The following is an 18,716-nucleotide window of genomic DNA, read 5'->3' on the forward strand; positions in this document are numbered from 1 at the left end:
CTCCACTGCTATGCAACGCACATGCGCCGGACAGCGATGGGGATTTATCCTTTGTATCTTCAAAGTTAATTATTAGATCAGATCATATTTATTACTGTACAGCTATTGTGCGCAGTAGCGTAGCCTACTCTATGAGATGTGTAGAGACTAGGCTGTAGACTCAACGGGGCTGTTACTGCTGTCGTTAGTTGTTGCAACCAAAAGTGAAAGTGGTTTGTGTACTCACCGGAATATTTATTTCATCTCACTTGAATTTGTAAACAGCCTAAACCCGACTCCATGACTCGAGATGATTGAAGTTCTCTTGATTGGATGCTTCATGACATGCGTTTATGGTAAGAGCTTTATCTCTACACACTGTAACAGCACCCACAATGATACGTAGCCGGTGATGTCGCGGTAAATTGGTTGGGTAAACTATGACCTCCAGTCGGTGGTCATCATAAGGCACCTCGGCCATCAATATAAACAAAAATCAATCATTTTGTCAGAAAAGCATGGATTTATTTTTTCCATAAAAGACCATAATTGTCATGTACTTTATATCAGTTTGGTGCTACTTACAGTGACATATGCTACAAATTTGCATGATAAAGCCTTAGGTTGAAAAAGGTGTGCGAACTGACTTTAGGTGGGTTTAACATTACATTAGGTTACATTACATTACTGTGTGTAGTTAAATGATAGCTGTCACTCGGTCAGATGATGAAGTGGCTAGACAGCTCTTTTCCTTTTCAGGAAGTCAACATCTTTTTGAAAAAATATACCCCCTACCCCCATATATTTCAGCTGAGGGGGGTGCAGATGTGGTGCTGTCCTGCTCCCTGGTGGAGGAGGGAGTCGGCATGGGGGGAATGGGAGGTGGCGCTCTCTTCACCCGGACTCCAGCCACACTTGTCTTGAGCGATGTTGCAGTGACTTCTGACCAATTACTTGAAACGCTCACTCCGTTCGTCCCGTCTACGGTCCCTGATCCTGATGCCATCCTCTTCGAGGCCAAAGGTTTGCTCTGCCCGCCCTTCATAAAGTTGGCACCACAAGCCGATGCAATGTAATCAGAACCTGTGATGACGTTTTGCCCTACGCTCTTCTGTCTTCTCCTTTCTGCTCCTTCTATGGCAGCGTCATCGCCCGAGATCCCCAACGGAGACCTGTTTCTCCATGCAGACTGCGATGAGAAGGAAGTGACATGTGAAATAAGCCGTTACTTCCTGCATGGCTCCCAGGACAGCACAGAACCAGCCTATTTTTTTGTGTCCCTGAGCATTGAGGGAGACGGGCTCAGCACTGCGCTGATCCTGCAGACTTTGGCGGTTGAGAAGGACCGATCAGGGGGAACAACCCTGATACAGACCAAACTGGGCCTGCCTCTTAGCCAGTCAGGGTCCATGCTGACTGAGGGTGAGATCAGGAGGTTAATATCCCAGTTTAGAGGAATTACTTAACGTTTCACTTTGTTTTGATAGACAAGTCCTTCTCACTACTCTTCCTCTGCCCTTCTCTTTGCTTTCTTTTCTCTCAGTGGCATTCCTGGTGTTTTCCCATGCAAAGTCTGTTTCTGCCCCTCTAAGAGGCGACGTCCTCCTCAGCTGCGGCTTCAGGCAGCAGGAAATGCCCCCGGCACAGGAGGTTGGCATTGAGTGGCGGCTGCAGCACAGAGGAAAAGGGCGGAAAGTGCTTGAGATGAGGACGAGGCTGAATGATACAGAAGAGAGCTCAGAGGGTAAGTAGGTCTACCTGCCCTCGACTGTTTTATCCAGGGGCGTTATGCGGATCTGAACTCTGGGGAGGATCAGCTCCCAGTGGCAGCGTTGGGTGGTACATTAGTGCCAGTGGGCATCAGTGGCATGCTCCACTGGGAATTAATACATAAATAAATGGAAATGGCCTCAAAATGCTAATTTTTAGTGAGTTTTAGAGATGATATATGGGCAAATTTTATACTCATTTACTCACTCAATTTTTATCAACTGTAGTCATTTGTATCAACTGTAAATACAGTGCCAAATTCTATTTAAAAGAAACAAAAACATGTCTTTGTGCCAGCAGAACTGTAAAAACTTTAGTGACAATTGAACCCTGGTCTCCCACTACACTACCTTTAACTTGTGTGTGTTTACATGGGGGATTGTGTCATATTTGGAAGTATAATTCCTAGTCCGTGCATTTTCAAGACACAAGTTTTTGCATTAATTGATTATTTTATGAATACATTCTGCTAAATCATATGATAATAGGTAATCCAAGGCCATTCAAATGTTCCCAACATTTCCAACCTTGGTAAAAACAAAACTGCATTTTTTCCCCCAAACGTTTATATAATGGTAGCAATCCAATAAAGGTTTGCTTGTGGTAAATGCATACAAAGATATAGCATGACAAGACAATAGCCACCTAATGGTACAGAACACACATTACAAGATAGGACAAGATAGACATGGAAAGGACAGGACACAAAGGACACAGTAGCCACCCGATGGTACAAGACCCTCATTACACAGGACAAGACACTAAATTACACAGGAAAGGCCATAAAATGATCTGACCCTCTCTCATTTTCTTTCCTCAGTGCACGCAGAGAGGGAAGGCTCGAGTGTGGATGCCGCCCTGGTTGGTGAGGGTAACACATCTATGATTCTGACCAAGCTTAAGGTTTCGGATGAGGGGACCTACATCTGTACAGTCAGTGTAGGCCTTTTCCACGCCCAGCAGGTCATACAACTCCATGTCACACGTAAGTTTCACCCTAATCTGCCCTCTCAATTCTGAAAAATACAGTCTTCTTTTACATTGTCTATTCTGTTATCTGTTACTTGTTGTGTTATTTATTATGTGTCATTAGGCTTAGGACTAGCAGGTCAAGAGTGTATTTCTGCCCCCTCTCTCTATTTCTTCCACTGGATTTGTTCCTTTCAGAACCTCCCCGTGTTTCTCTCTCGGAGGAGAAGTTGGTTTTTAAGCCGGAGGTGCCCCAGACGCTGAGCTGCCATTGCAGTAACTACTACCCACTGGATGCCCAGGTCTGTAGCTACCACTGTTTTGCATGTAGCTGCTGACCAGTAAAGCCCTCAGATCCTTATTTAAATCGCTGTCATCCCTCTCTGTGCCATGGCATATCTGACATAAAATCCCACATCACACTGAGTTATTCATTGTTTGAAAATATCACAGAACCCCTTAGTGGATCATGGCCACCAAGCATTAAGCTGGAGAATATAATTGATGACAAGTTTATTTTGTTTAATTTTAATGACACAGCATTTACATTTCACTTTCACGTCTTTACATTTGAGCAAAATCTCGAAGCAGCTCTATGCTTGCTGCATGGGAAACTGGTCAAGAGCCACTGGCATGAGCTTTTTTTCTCTTCTCTCTTCTGCCTTTAGATGGAGTGGTTCTCCCTCTCTCCTACAGACACGGAGCCCACTGTCCTCCCAGAGCAGGGCTCTCTCTCCAGCCATCGGCAGCATGGTGATGGGACTTTCTCCCTGTCATCTCACCTCTCCGTGCCCTCCAGCGTCTCCCCTGGAAACACCATCACCTGCAGGGTGTCCCACTCGGCCCTGGCCACACCTCTCTCTGTCAGTCTGGTGGTAGAAAAACCTGAACCAGGTATTTATGTTTGGCTTTTATTGGTTGTGAAATTATACATTTCTAAAGGACACTGAATCCCAAGCAGTAAATGGATTTCATTGAGAAGATTTAATTGAGAAATGGATGTCACTGAGAAAGAAATGTAACTAGGCTGAAGAAAGGCATATCTTAGTGTCATCCAAGACTTTGAAATCTCAAGATATATTTGTCTCTCTTTGTCTGTCTAATGTCAAGTCTAATATATAGACTTAACAAAAATTCTGTTTGTATCACAGCAAAGGTGTTTAACTTGTAAAACTTCACCTCTGTGGAAATTGAAATAAATTACAATGTGGACGTTAAGTCATTTTATTCACTCAACAAACGATCAGATATGGTGTAATAAACATCATGTTGTTAACATCCACACATAAAACAATAAACATTTTCAGATTGTTAATTTGGATTACAGATACATCTTGTGCTTAATGTCGAACCATATCTGAATATATCCTTAACTGCGCTCTGTGTATTAAACTCCACAGATTCGTATTGGTTGGTTCTGGGTTTCCTGGTCATCACTGTGCTTTTCTTCTACCAGGTCATGAAATAGGTCAGCAGGAGATATTCTAGTAGATCATCCTGACTTCAAACTGAACCCAGAGATGTTTCTTTTTGTCTTACTTTTGGTCCTTGAAGTTATTACCAATTTAATTAGAATCTGGTTCCTTTCACTCCTGTTAGGAAAATAGAGACTACTGAAATGAAGCTCCATATTTAATGATTGTACTGTAATATGCAGCTGTATATTTTATTTTCCTGATAAAATTTGTTAAAATAATCTGTTGTTTATTGTATTCAATATTCAGTATAGCTATTGGTGGTTCACTTATTTAATGTTTAGAGTTATACACGTGTTTAATGTTACCCATCATAGAAGTCTCCCATGATGCATATATCATGCACAAGAATAGCGGTACTTTCTTAGATAGTCTACAGCTGAATAGGGAATACAACTGAAGTGAATAGGCAGTAGGTGTTCACAGTGCATGCAATAAAAAGTGAGGCTTTATGGGCCTTATTCAGACTGTATAATTTAGTTTGATTGAGTTTTTTAGGACAATGGTGCACAAAGACTGAATTGGCAACATGCCTTTGGGGCATTAATTGAATAAAACCTTATACTTTACAAAATCTGAAATGATTTATGATATTCCACATTTTGCCTGTAAGAACTGCTTTGTACTCAGCTTACAGTTGCATTGCTCGCTACAGTGAAACACTTGTCACGGCCACGTCTGCATCATATATCAGAATACTCATGGGATGTTGTCTTTTCCTATTCTTACAAAAGTGTTGTTGTGCGCTTTGCACCCTGATGATCATATGCCTGCAGTCCATGGCTCCTATTTATTTGGAAAGCCTGAAACATAATGGAATCTGCCCTTGATGTGTGTCAGAGTCTGACCAATAGACATATTCTTTGGTCTGTCTGCCCATTGCCAATAAGAACTGCACCAGGCAGCAGGAGACAGAAGCTTGAGATACTCATATCATCCTGGGACGTCCTGTCTGGCTGACGCAGCACCAAGAATATGTATGTTGGCCAGCCACTGACGCCAGATTGAGGCCCTATCCATGCGGAAATGCTGTATGCCGTCTGTTAAACTCAGCACATTTAAACAAATCCTGGGCACCCTCTGTGCACCCTGCCAGCGCCATCTCCTTTGATGATCACTTAAAAACTTAAAAACTCCACATAAATGGCGGGACACACGGTTATTATCTTAGTTGTGGAGAGCTGTCATGTTGCTTGAAATACCACTCCAGTTATTCATAGACCAGTGTTGCACAGCCTCATTTCCTTGTTTTTGTGACTCTTGATGTCTTTGGCATTTATTAGTATTAGTACATTTCTTGTTTTACATCTGGAGACTGATGGGAGCACTAGATATATCACAGGGTCTCAGGCGTGTAAGGAAAGGAGTTTACAAATCGCCTTAAGTCAGAGTCAGAATTCATGTATTGTAATCTGAAGGTGGATCTGCCCTGATTTTTGTATTCGTCACCTTCAGTGTGCATCTTACATGAGGCCACCCATCCGCATGCAGAAGGGTTGTTGGTATTGGAGCGGTAGGACGCGTGCGGAAAACCGTCTCTGAGCTTAAGTCAAAGTCTGAATCAGGCCCAACATGTTTAGAGTACAACAAAGGTCGGCACACAGTTCTATTGATGATTTCTTTATTGGCATCAGCAAAAGTGGTAAGCATGCATTTTAAAGAATTTTCATAATCCAGTTGCATCTCTCACTGCATTTTCATGTTGTAGAAGTTAGTCACCCAACAATATTGTTGCACAATATCATCAGATAATTTCGATTAACCACAATCGTTATGCATAAATGCAATTTACACATAGAGTTTTACATATCTTTACAATTTTGTCAGCTCTCAAAATCAGTCTTAAGAGAGGAAAATGAGCTTTTCAGTTTTATCCAACACTCCCCAAAAAACTTTAAAGAATCTATAAACACATTTTCAGGAGCATAATCTGACAGAGGTGTACTATGGTTCTACTCATACAGTACTACATGTTTTAACAGTACGCTATTGTAGCAGTTGTTCTCTGTTTGAATATTATTATTTTTCCCTCAAAAGCAAGTGAATTTAACAAAATTTTGGCAAACTCTTGAGCATCATTGCATTGCATACGCAGTAATTACCAGATCAGAGATACATTATACACAGGTCCTTTAAACCACTAACAAAAGAAAATGTACAATCGGCAGTTAGTTTCAGAAATGGCAGATACACAGGTCACACAAATAGGCAAAACTATGGACACCGTTTGCCATGCAAGTTAGAAACAAACACCTCCTTTTGGCCTTTACCATACTGTAGGTGACAAGTGAGTCTGTTTTTTTGAGTGAGGGAGGGGGGGGGGGGGGGGGGGGGGGGAGTGGGTTGGCCAGGTGGCTGTGGGTTTCTCAGTCATGTCCTCTCTCCCACTTTCCTGCTTTTTGGAGATCAAGTCAACTTACACAACAAACAAATGAACAGTGTGTCAGCACAAAGTTCAGAACAACAAGACCATTAGTACCTGTGTAAAATGTGACATTTCACATTCATCTGTCTATGGCTGTGGCTCTGTCCAAGTCAGAGTTAAGAGAGACCTTCCTCTGGGCCAGAGTGGTCAATTCATCTATAGAGAGATTGTCTGTTAGTGGCCTGTCTGTTTTTCTTTCTGTGCATAATACTAAGTCTGTTTATCAGTATATCTGTCTACCTGCAGTACTGAAACCCTGGGTACAAATCAAGCATAGTCATAGAATTACTTAATCTATAATTGCTTTTCAATCCAGAATTAGGTTTCGCATGTCTATATGGGAAAAGTTCACAACAGCCTTACTAGCTTTCCCTGAATCACTCTTGCCTTTCCTTACACTCTCACACAGTCTCTTTTCCCTTTTTCACATTTCTCTTTCTTGCCATTATGTCTATACTTAGCCTTCCAGAAATAAGAGACCAAGTGAGAGAAAGTCAGGCAGGAAAGGAAAAGAAAGAATTACCAGTAAAGGCCTATCAGCTAAACCTGGAAAAAGCTATTGGCTACAATGCTTTGGATCACAAATACACACACGCACATACAACAAAAATGATCATAATCTTAGTCTAACCATGACTTTGTATTAGTAAGTAGTAATGATCGTAGCGGTAGTGACAGGAGGGGTATGTCAGTTAGGCATGTCAGTATCAATTTACAAATGTGGGACACTGTCAAAAAGGTAAAATGAACAAGCTTTGGCGCATCTGGGATAGAAAGAACTGCTATCTCTTGTTCAATTTCCCTGCACACATTTGCTATCCCTCTTCTTTTGTCTCTTCCCTTGCTTTTGTTCATTCCCTCCAGCTCAGTATCTCCTTTCAGCGGGCTTAGCCCTGTGTGTTCCTGTGTCACAAGGATTTTCTCTCTCCCTCCTTCCCTCTCTTTCTCCCTCTTTCTCTCTCCCCGCTGCATCCTTCAATAATTCATGAGGTGCAGAGACAGGAGAGAGTGAGTGAGACTCCACGCCAAAACAGTGGAAGAAAGAGAAAGCAACAAGAAGGGAGGGAAAGGAGGACAAAGAGAGCAGAGACACCTAAACACTACTGTCATGTATAAGTGCAAGATGGTTTGATGGAAGACTGTGTGAAGAGAGGGAGGAGAGGACGGATAAAAGGGGAGGAGTGGCGCTTGGATTTGTGTTGTTTTTTTTCTCTTCCCTCTCTTATATCAATCTGAAGTCCATATCCTTCTGTAATGATGGGGTGAGCTCAGTAGAAGAAGTACACTGAAAGTGAAGGAGAGAGAGAGAGAGAGAGAGAGAGAGAGAGAGAGAGAGAGGCAGAGTCATTAGTCTAATGAGTCTGGTAATGCACTGCAGCCTAAAACATGTTACAAAACAAACAGATAACTCTCAGCTAGGCCTCTTTTCTTATATAGTGTCTTCATGTTGCTTGTTTTTTATTGAAGAACTGGTAAAATAGGTATTATATCAATAATTTACTGTAATAAGCAGTCATGAATAATTGACAATCAAGGCTGCAGTAGGCAGTCCAGATGTAGACTTGTTAGAGCAGAAGCACAGAGATTATGCTTGAGCTGTTTTATACCTGCCAGCATCCTTTAAAAAAATTAGATGAACCATCTCTCTATTTCATTTCTCTCTATCTCTTTTCCTGTACAATTGACAACAACACCACACTAACACTGATGTATACTGACATATAAACATCAATAGAAGCTCATTTTCTCCATATAGGTGTTCCTTCTTTAGCCCACTATATTGAAACAAAAGGCCACTGAGCACTATGACCCTATGTATGGTCCGTGATTGACGTTTGTCTCAGTCCCAGCTGTGTTAGCTACATCTGATCCCTTTGCTGACATCTGCTGCTGACGGCTGCTTTCACAGTAGCAGAGCTGAACAGCACTGGTTCAGCCACAGCAAAACACCCTGCGTTTATCTGCCTTTTTTTTCTTTATAATAATCTCATCTATGAATATTAATACATGAACTTATATATCACCCAATTAGTCAGTCATTCAATCTTTGTATTAGGATGAAGATGGAACAGTAATTTATACTCACAGAATATTATTCCAACCACAATGACTCCAATGATACCCATCATGATCATCATCTAAAAGGAGAAGACAAAGTGGATTACATTTACTTCAATGATGCATCATTTTAAGCATTACAAGCTTCCCAACCACAGAGTTTACCAGCATGTGCACATGTACTGTAGTTGTGTGTGGAGTTCAACACACACAAACATGCACACATTCATTAAAAACAAGTAGTAAGCAGATGTGATAAATTCAAAGTAACTAGATGTGATAAATTTAAAGTCCTTCAACTCCTTTGCATTTGTTGTGCTATAGTTATGCAATTCCTTTAGTATTTCTAAGTCTGCAGTGAAAACTGCAATAAGAGATTTCTTTTGTTATTCCCATGTTCCCTGGAGCATCTCTGCAATCCTCCACAGCCGCTCATTAACAGATTCGTGTGTGTAGAGCAGGATGATAGCATTCCCAGCACAGACGCTGTGTGTTCGCCTCAGCGCACCTCAGCTCGGCACAGTTGGTGGGTGCATTGAAATACAAGAGCTGTGGATTTGATTCACACTTGCACCATACCGCATACTAATAGACATATTGTTAATCCACAGTCAGATTCAATTCCGAGTTGCTTTCAATGAGAATAATCTGTGTTATGCAGCCAGACTAATGTGCCTACCTTGCAGTTCTTCCACCAGTACTTGTTCTTGAGTTTGGCTGCACAGCTTTCAAACTGGGAGGCTCCGGCCTGGAGAGCGTCTGCCCTGTCATCCAGCTCTGAAAGCTTCTGGTCCCTCTCCAGCACCTTGTCCACGTTCACCCGCATGATATCCACCACCTAGCCCACAGTGGTGGAGACAGAAACATGTGGCAGTGGTGGGGGGAGGAGGGGAGAAGAAGAGGATGAGAAGCACGGTTAGAGGAGAGGAAGACGGGGGATGGAGGTGTATTGTTTTCTGAAGCCAACCACTAAAGCTATACGTTCACATTACGTGAGAATGAACCAGCAGTCAGAATCCATTTGCAAATTGCAGTAGAGCCCATTATATATTAAGCAGACCAGAGCTTTCCAGCAAACAATCTAGTGGCAACAAGGCCAGTGCTATTGCTTTTAAGTGCGAGCTTGTTCCTGGTCCAGGAAAAGGGCTGTGGCTAGAAAAGTCCATCAGTCCAGCAAATGTACATCACCATTACATGACTTATTACAGCCACTGATGAGATTCCCCAGCTGTTTTTTTACTCCTGACATATTGCATGTAACATTGAACTACGGCCCGTCCTGGTGTGGCGCGGTCCAGCTCACCTCCTCGACTTGGGCCTGTGTCTGTTGTAGCCTGCGGTTGCTGGAGGTGTTGGGTGGGCCGGGGGGTGCTCCGCCTGGGGCGCCATCTGCGCCGGGGGCTCCTGGAGCGCCGGGGGCTCCGGCTGGGGCGGCAGCATCTGGGGCAGACCTGAGGAGGAAGAGGAGGATAGTGTAGTGGGAGGAGGAGGAATGGGAGGGGGAGGGGAACAAATGAGAATATTTGACAATCTGATAATTAATACAAGCTGTAGAGAGTACTTTACTTTATGTGAGCAGGAGGGGAAAAAATGAAAGGCTCAGATAAAGGAATAAATGACGTTTAATCAGCAGTTACAGGGCCAAAGATTAGGCCAGTGATGAAAACAACACATAGCAAAGGAGAAAAACTGCATGTAGAGATGTAGGATGAGGAATGAAAAAAAGAGGATGTGAGGAGGAAAGAAAGGAGGGAAGGATAAGGATGTAATAGTGAGGAATGGGATGGGATTAGAGAAAGATGTGATAAGATGAAAGAAAATGAGAGTAGGCCTAAGAGGGGAGGCCAAGGGCGATAGAAAGTGGGGCCCAAGAAGTCAGCGGCTATGGGAGAAAGGATAATGGGAAAGAAGATTTTGGGATGAAGAACAGAAACGGCATGGAGAGGGGAGAAATTATTGTGAAGTTATAAAGAAAATTGGGTGAGAGAGCGAGTAAAAATGATAAAGCTGGAAGGCCGGGGAGGTTAAGACAAATAGCTTAATATGGAGGAGACACAGATAAGTGATGTGCAGAAAGGGGTGGAGGAGGAAGTAGGCTGGGAAAGGGTTAAGAGAGAGAGCTAGCAGGGGAAAGAGGGAATGAGTACAGGAGGTTTAAACAGACTGAACAAGCTGCTCGGGGGAGCAGCCACTGGCTCAGGCTGCTGCCTGCTGGACAGTTTAACTCGGTGCAAATCACAGTCATTCCCGTTGGAAATAAATAGATTAAAGCAATCGCGTAGTAGGCCTTCATATTGTGACATAATATTCAGCCACAGGGTCGCCCTATGTGAACTATCAGGTATTTCATGTTAATATCCCACAGTATCATTCAGCTGATGACTCCAAAGTCCCCTAAACCCCACACTCATCATTTTCTATACTAAACTAATTCCACTGTGATGTAAAATACCTTAATAACTAAATTTAACCGTGTTTGAAGCGTTAGAATGACAGCAGCCATCCCAGGAATACATTATTCAGAGATGCTCTGACGGATAAATTTAACTTGCGTCAGCAAAATCCATCAAGCTGAAAGAAATCAGTTGCGAAAACCCCATGGGAAAAAAAACACAAGGAAATAAATTGACTTGAATACATATTGATGCAATTCGTGTCGAGAACTATTTTTTGCATAGGCCTATGATTATTCTAAAAAGAGTGAAATAGAAAAGCCGCATTAATACTCACATCTTCTATGCAGCTGTTTCGAACTGACTCACGGACGGCAGGAGGGGTGACGGGGTGTGAGACGGGAGGGGGAGGGTCTGAGGTACAAAAAAAAAAAAAAAAAAAGAGCAAGATCACAAAAAAGAGACAAGAATTTCTAGGCACTGGTCCAAACGAAAGTCCAAATTTTCAATTACCAAAGTGATTAAAGTGCCGCGCTAACAGTAAACAGAGGCAGAGGCTCTTGGCGCAGTGGAGCTAATCTTCTAGCGGTGCATTTATACCGCAAGTCGTCAGTGAAGTACCGCAATACCGAGACACGGGTCGGGTAATAATTCACTGGCACGGCAGCGGGACCGGGAGCAGAAAGTGAGGGAAGGAGAGGGCAATGCAATCTCAAGACAAAAGTACTTCTATCCTATAATCCATTCAAGATAAATCCAAGTATGCTTTTTTTTTTTTATGGTGGATGCCTGCAAGAATGCGATCCAGTTATTCCAGAGGATGCTGAGTCCTTAAGAGATGCTCGAGACTGGATGGATGCAGGAACACAGCAGTGATTGGCTCGCTGCTGTGCGTTGCCTCCTCTAACAGCTAAACACTAGCAAACGCTTGCAATTTCAACACCAACCCAAAAAAAAAAAAAAAAATGTCCAGTCATGAAAATGCAGTTGAGCCTCTGTGTTATTTCTATCACCGCGGTCTAATCCCCCCTCTCCAGGCGGACGCGTGTCTTGTTGTGGAAAGTAGTGCGGTAGTTTTCGCCCGTGTGTATGTTATGGCGCTATACTGCAATAATGCGTCGCTCCCCCTGCCTTCTCCAGTTGGACTCGTAACGACGGTGCGGTACCCCCCCCCCCCCCCCCCCCCCCTTCCCTCTCTCCTCCTCTTCTTCCTCCCTCCCCCCTCCCATCTCTCTCTCTCTCCTCACACTTTGCAGTACTGCAGCTTTCTGTGTCGGATAGGGCGGCAGGACGACACTGCGGTACACTGGATGCCTACAGAGTGTTGACTCGACTGTTTCCTCCCTGGTCTGGGCTTCTCCCACTACCCTCCTCCTCCTTCTCCTCCTCTTCTTCTTCCTCTTATATCATATTTTCCTTTGCAATAGCTCTTGTTTAATTCCGAGTGCCATCCCACCTCTAAAGCCTACAACCTCAGCTCCATTTACATTTTTTTTTTCACCCCCCACTCCATGAATATATAGGCCTTACTAAGAGAAGTGAGAGTGCAGGAGAGGAGCCAGTCTTTTGTCTGCATAGAGAATGTCCTCGGCCGTGGGAAATACATCTAAGGCCCAAGGCAGAAAAAAAACAAACATGAAATACACTGAAATGTCATGTTGTTGTGGTGGCGAAATAAAACATTTGTCATAATAGTAGGAAAACCATTCATAAATAGGCAAAGTAATATGGAATTAAACACAATAAACATAATATTCTCAACAACTTCACAGTAAACTTAAGAACAGCTTTATTGATACCAATAACCGCACATTCACATCTCATTTTCCAGATAACGTGTTTCTAAGTCTATTTGTCTGTAAATCATTTGAAATTGCAGATACACTGAAAGGATTCCGGTCTTCAAAGTTCTTCTCAAAGTGATTTTAAGAATTTCGTTCATTACTTTTATGGCTCGGAGGGGGTCTTGTCCTGAGCTACATCTCTGACCTTTGAACTTCTTGTGGGTTGGAGCAGCATCTCTTGAGTCCCTTCTTAAAACATTTAGTTTACAGACAGCCTTTTTTTTCAATCTGTTGTCAATAGGGCCTAAAATAACCAATAAAGATGAGTATTGGAGGAACTTCCAAGCACACAAAGCAGTTATTTTTATATACATGAGATTATTTAGAAAAAATGGCAATATACAACACTGTGACAGCATGAAAAAACACCACTGGATTCCAACAGTCCTTATTGACAGTGGTTGGTCTGATGTATTTGCCCGTTTGGTCAGTTCCATGTTAGCGGTGTTTGCCAGTGCGGTTGAAGCGTCGGTAGAGGAAGCGGATCCTTTTCTCCAAGTTGTGCCTGTCCAAAGTCATCATTCTGTCTCCCACCATCTTCTTCTTCCTGATTAGACGCTGCAGTTCATTACCTCGGAAAGCCTTCAGCCAGCAGGGGGCCACAATGAGGTCCCGCGGATGAGCTTTAAAATCTCCTGCAGGCGCAAAGCAAAGGGGATCAATTTTTGCACTGTGTATGTGTGTGTGAAAAAGAGAGAGAAAGAGAGAGAGAGGGCATTCAAAAGTGTGGGAAAAGGCATAGGGGGAGGAGAGAGAGGACTGGGGGTAGAGATCAAAATACAGCAAAGCTGACAAATCCTATCAGGAACATAAACAGTGTGTGCTGATCTGCCTCATCTGAGCCAGGAGGTTGAATCAGTCTTACATTTATTATCATTATCATTTAATCTCTGGATCACTGTGTGTGGCACATTTGGAATAGAGAGAGGACTATCCCATAGTAATGTAATCTTTTCAAACTGTCCATTAAGGACTTAGTCTGTGATTTTAGGGAATATATCAATTGTGAGTACATGCACACTGATTCTTGAAGAGAAGGCCTTGATCTTAGAAAATGCAGCCTTTGTAACTCTCAGATCCTGACATAACTCCGGTCTACTTTTTTCCTCTATATTAACAAGCTGTATTGCAAACAAACAATTCATTTACAGCATCAAAACAGTTACAATTCATGGTTAGTTGGTTCATACTTCCAGTCCTTTTATCAACAGCTCAGCCAGACAATTAAAGGGTGAAAATGTCTTAAATCTAACAGAACAAACATTCACATAGTGCTATACTCTTATTTTGGATTTGGGCTTTGCCTGGTTCAGGGAACTCACCTAGGATGCCTATGTTATCATAAACCCCAAACATGCTCCTCTTCTCAGTCCATCTGTCCACCTTCTTCAGCTCTGGGATGGCATGCATCCTGATTCGGCAGCACACACCTACACACAGCACGTTGTTTCAGGTCAGCATTGAATATCTAACCTAACTAACTATCTTCATGCGTATTCATTAAAGGAATAACAAAAGCATACACTGTAAAAACTGCACTAAAAACATACAGTTGTATGCATTAGTCCTTGATCCAATACAGCTTGTAACCAGGTGACAGTACTTACCTGTAGATATGGACCGAGCTGTGTGGAGCAGAGTCCCAGCAGACTGACACAAGGACGCTCCAGACTTCAGTAACCCTCCCAACACAGACATGGCTTGGCTTAGTTACCTAGCGTACGAGAAGTCAAATGACATGCAGTCTTACTTTCAGTGGAAAGTTACTCAAGTAAACTGGTTATTCGACATTAGCTATCTATGTGGTTAACCTGCGGCCAGCCGGTTTATCCTGCTATCCAACACAAGTTAGCTATGTTAGCTTTGTCATGAGGATCTTTGCATTGACCCCTAGTTAGCTTTAGCTCACGTTAGCACGTTCATTCAGTGATAATATTGAGAATATTACCAGTTTTTATGTCTATCGGCGATCTTCTGTTGGTCGAGTCGTTCGTTATGATTACAGCGACGAATCATGAATTAAAAGCTCATACTGAGAACCACGCTAACACTTAACAAGATGTGTTATTGCGGCTTCTACATGCTCTTGTGGCCGCGTCCATCTTACAATGTATCCCAGAGCGCATAGCGCTGTTACCGTAAAATCGTTGAAGAAGCGCAAAACAAAAGAGGATCATTGCAAGGCAGCCTTCTTTTCACATGTTCACCCACTAGAGGGAGGAAGTGGAGGAACAAAGCCACCAAACAAACTGTAAGGGGCAAATAATGAATAAAAAACAAACAGTTTTTGTATGACTTAAGCTAGGTTGTATTTTATTCATCAATTTCAATAATCATTTATAATCATCACAAGGCAAACCAGAAACTAATAGAATAAAAACGTACGTATTTTTAGAATAGGTAAAAGTAATGTGTTATTTTCTTAAAATGATCAAATTTCATATAACAACAATCAGTCTGATACTATTTACTACTATAATGTAGCCTAAACGCTATGAAATTATATTACAAAGATCTATATTAGCATTTATGGGTGGGTAAATTAGCCTTATATCACAATGAAAAAGGTGTGCAAACTAAAACTAAAACATGAGTTTATGTAGGTTTTCTCTCCGTGACATAACTGATTCTAATGCAGACCAGGGATAGACAACTATGCACCATGGAGGACTGAGAGTCTGCAGGTTTTCACTACAACCAAAGACTCCACCAAGTGATTTACTGATCAGTTCTGGTTGAAGGTGTGCTAATCAGACAAATCAGCTGCTGTAGACTTCGGTTGGAATGAAAACCTGCAGACTCTCTGCACCTCCATTATTGAATATCTCTGATAGGCTGTCATTGTCATTAGCTCACCTCATCTCTCTTTCACCCTCCTACTCTCTCTCTCTCTCTCTCTCTTTCTCTCTCTCTCTCTCTCTCTCACACACACACACACACATACACATACGCGCGCACACTCTCATAAGTGATACTTTCAGTCTTACTGTAATAAAAGAGCTGGATGGAATAATAGGTTCTTTTCTAAGAAACAAGTGCAGCAAAACCGATCTTCGTCTACATTTCATTTTTGTTTTGACGTCAGTGAGTCTGTGTGGAAATTTAAAACATAAACATTGTAAAAAATTAGATTCCATGATGCCTTAACAGAACCATGCTGCATTATGCAGAGAAGGCTTACTGTAATCGTGCAGGACGTGTCTGCACCTCTATTGTAGTCTGAATCCATTTAATACATCGTAAATATTACACTATATATTATACACTACTAATATTACACAAACAAGTTTGGGCTTTTGACTTTTGGTTACATGTGCAAAGTACTTTATGTACAAATGTACTTTATTTATTACAAACTTTATTGGGATACTGTGGCTCCATGGTAGAGGAGTGTAGAGCAATTATGTGCAAGAGAGGAAAGAAGCCCAAGTCTTCCCCTTAACATCTGTAAAAAAGAGACAAATGAATCAAAGGCATATTAAATAGACTAATGAAGACTTGTGTACATATGGCATATTAAAAATAATATTAGTAGGATGCAGTATTTCTCACCAAATAGTTAGGCCAGTGCCTAATACATGCAATAATTCTGAAAGAAAACACTTATTACGCACTTAGATTTGTATCACTGTTGTATAGTCATGTTCTCATGTGGCAAATTCATAATGCTGAACAAAATGCTGACTTAACAGAATCTTAAATTTTCTCAGCAGACCGGCGATGTGACTTCTACTTCCTCTCTAGGCTGCCAGTAAAACTCAGTGGAACATTATATATCATCACATACACTAGAAGACAATTGCATCAGTTATTGACATTCATCCCCAACAGTGTTTACAATAATCCAGACCGTGTGAGAGACTATATTGGGTGCAAGTGTTTGACTTCCTCTTAAAAGTTATTGTTGACACCAAATGGAAAACAAAAACCTGGTTGTGGGACAGGAGAACTGATACAGAGAGAGAGAGAGAGAGAGAGAGACAGAGAGAGAGAGAGAGAGAGATACAGGAACAAACGATTCATTTGCTGAAACTCTATGGAAGAAAGACTAGTTTGACTATTTTCCGAGCTTATCCTGATTAACATAATGTTCATCCACGGTCCCACAAGCTCAGAGCTCAATTGTTTCCATGTGAGGGGCTTTTGTTCACAACATCCTCACCCCATATTCAGATACAGTGGTGGTGACTAAAGATCAGCTGTAGGAAAGACCACTTCATAGTGAGTGACACACACATGCAGATCAAACCAGAGGAGCAGATAGAGAAAGTTTGGTGCGTTTGCAATCGTGGTCTCATTGCAGTATAACACCAAATTGTGGGCAAATCATGAAAAAAACAAAATCCATGTGATTTTCAAGTGAATGCTGACAGTGTTTGATGTAAGGAATGGGGGAGGCTTTTGATGGATGAGATGAAAAGACACACGACTTACAATATCAGTCACCTAGCAGTCATGCAGCTGCCTCAGCCATGGGAAAATGTCTTCATTAGTAGAACAAAAACATCTCTGTGGTTCCACCCACACACTCTCAGTTGTATCCATCTATCTATTAATCTGTAATCTACAATTTGTAATCTATCTATCTATCTATCTATCTATCTATCTATCTATCTATCTATCTATCTATCTATCTACCTGCCTACCTGCCTTGGCCCCAAATATCATCAAGCCCACCTGTAGGAATCTTGGTGTTATTTTTGACCCAGACATGAAATTTGAAGGGCATGTTAACAAGCTGGTTCCGTCCTGTTTTTTTTTCCAATTTAGCAACATTGCCAAAACTAGAAGAGTTTTATCAAAAAAGAATCTGGAGCACATCATTCATGCTTTTATTTTTTCAAGACTGGACTACTGTAATGCCCTGTTCACTTGCCTCAGCCAAGCTGCTGTGGCTCGGTTGCAGATGGTGCAGAACGCGGCGGCCAGGCTCTTAACTAAGTCTAACCGTAGGTCCCATATAACACCGATTCTTGCCTCCTTGCACTGGCTCCCAGTTAAGTATAGAATTGATTTTAAGATTCTCTTATTTACTTTTAAGGCTTTGCATGGCCTGGCGCCGGCGTATATAACTGAGCTGTTGATCCCCTACAATACTGTAAGGTCACTCAGGTCCTCCAACCACTGCTAGAAATTCCCCCTTCCAAACTTAAAACAAAGCGTGATCGTGCCTTTGCTGTTGTGGCCCCCACTCTGTGGAACCGTCTCCCCTTATCCATCAGATCAGCTGAGTCTGTTGAGTGTTTTAAGCAGCACCTAAAATCGCACTTTTATAGGCTGGCCTTCTTATAATAGTTAGGCTATGCTGCTATTTATATTTTTATTTTTATTTTATATGTACTCTGCATGCTTTATAGTTATTTCCTCTTGTTTTTATCATATGCTTGCATGTTGTGTGAATTAATATCTGTATTTATTTTATTTTTTTTCTCTTATGTCTCTGTAAAGCACTTTGTAACTGTATGTTTAAAAAAGTGCTATACAAATAAAGTTTTACTTACTTACTATGTATCTCATCATCCATTCACCCATCCATCTAAAATACATTAAGACATTACCTTCCACCTAATAGTCATCAAAGCCCTAGATGTGACTTCAGCGAGCTAAAACAGCTCTAAATTAGCTATAGTCATGTTATAATAAGAATTCACAGAAAGGAAAAAAAGAGATGAAAATGGAGAGGGTGACTCACTCACTACACATGAATATGTATCAAAACAACATACTGTGTTACCAGAACGGCTTCATTCTGATACCGGTGATGATGATGATGAGAGAGCTGGGTTCACCGGTGATTAGAGAC

At 41.8% G+C, this 18,716-nt stretch overlaps 3 protein-coding genes across 3 annotated transcripts; 1 reads left to right on the top strand and 2 right to left on the bottom strand.

Moving 5' to 3' along the window:
• tapbpl (TAP binding protein like) lies at positions 1-4,729 on the top strand. The gene is made up of 8 exons (XM_071908690.2): positions 1-335; positions 790-1,002; positions 1,123-1,401; positions 1,523-1,723; positions 2,570-2,734; positions 2,917-3,020; positions 3,387-3,612; positions 4,119-4,729. Exons 1-8 carry the CDS (start codon positions 290-292, stop codon positions 4,184-4,186), a joined length of 1,302 nt encoding a protein of 433 aa, XP_071764791.2. The 5' UTR covers positions 1-289; the 3' UTR covers positions 4,187-4,729.
• A 3,925-nt stretch (positions 4,730-8,654) lies between these two features.
• On the bottom strand, positions 8,655-10,921 carry LOC139918912 (vesicle-associated membrane protein 1-like). Its single transcript, XM_071908453.1, has 4 exons — positions 10,869-10,921; positions 9,980-10,127; positions 9,356-9,514; positions 8,655-8,756 (listed from the first exon to the last, which is right to left on the bottom strand). The coding sequence occupies exons 1-4, from the start codon at positions 10,919-10,921 to the stop codon at positions 8,655-8,657; spliced, it is 462 nt and encodes a 153-aa protein (XP_071764554.1).
• A 1,920-nt stretch (positions 10,922-12,841) lies between these two features.
• On the bottom strand, positions 12,842-15,020 carry mrpl51 (mitochondrial ribosomal protein L51). Its single transcript, XM_071908703.2, has 4 exons — positions 14,862-15,020; positions 14,521-14,627; positions 14,236-14,343; positions 12,842-13,548 (listed from the first exon to the last, which is right to left on the bottom strand). The coding sequence occupies exons 2-4, from the start codon at positions 14,609-14,611 to the stop codon at positions 13,352-13,354; spliced, it is 396 nt and encodes a 131-aa protein (XP_071764804.1). The 5' UTR covers positions 14,612-14,627; positions 14,862-15,020; the 3' UTR covers positions 12,842-13,351.
• Between the last annotated feature and the right edge of the window lie 3,696 nt (positions 15,021-18,716).

The sequence above is a fragment of the Centroberyx gerrardi genome, chromosome 12 (genome assembly GCF_048128805.1).
Source record: "Centroberyx gerrardi isolate f3 chromosome 12, fCenGer3.hap1.cur.20231027, whole genome shotgun sequence".
Lineage (NCBI taxonomy): Eukaryota > Metazoa > Chordata > Actinopteri > Beryciformes > Berycidae > Centroberyx > Centroberyx gerrardi.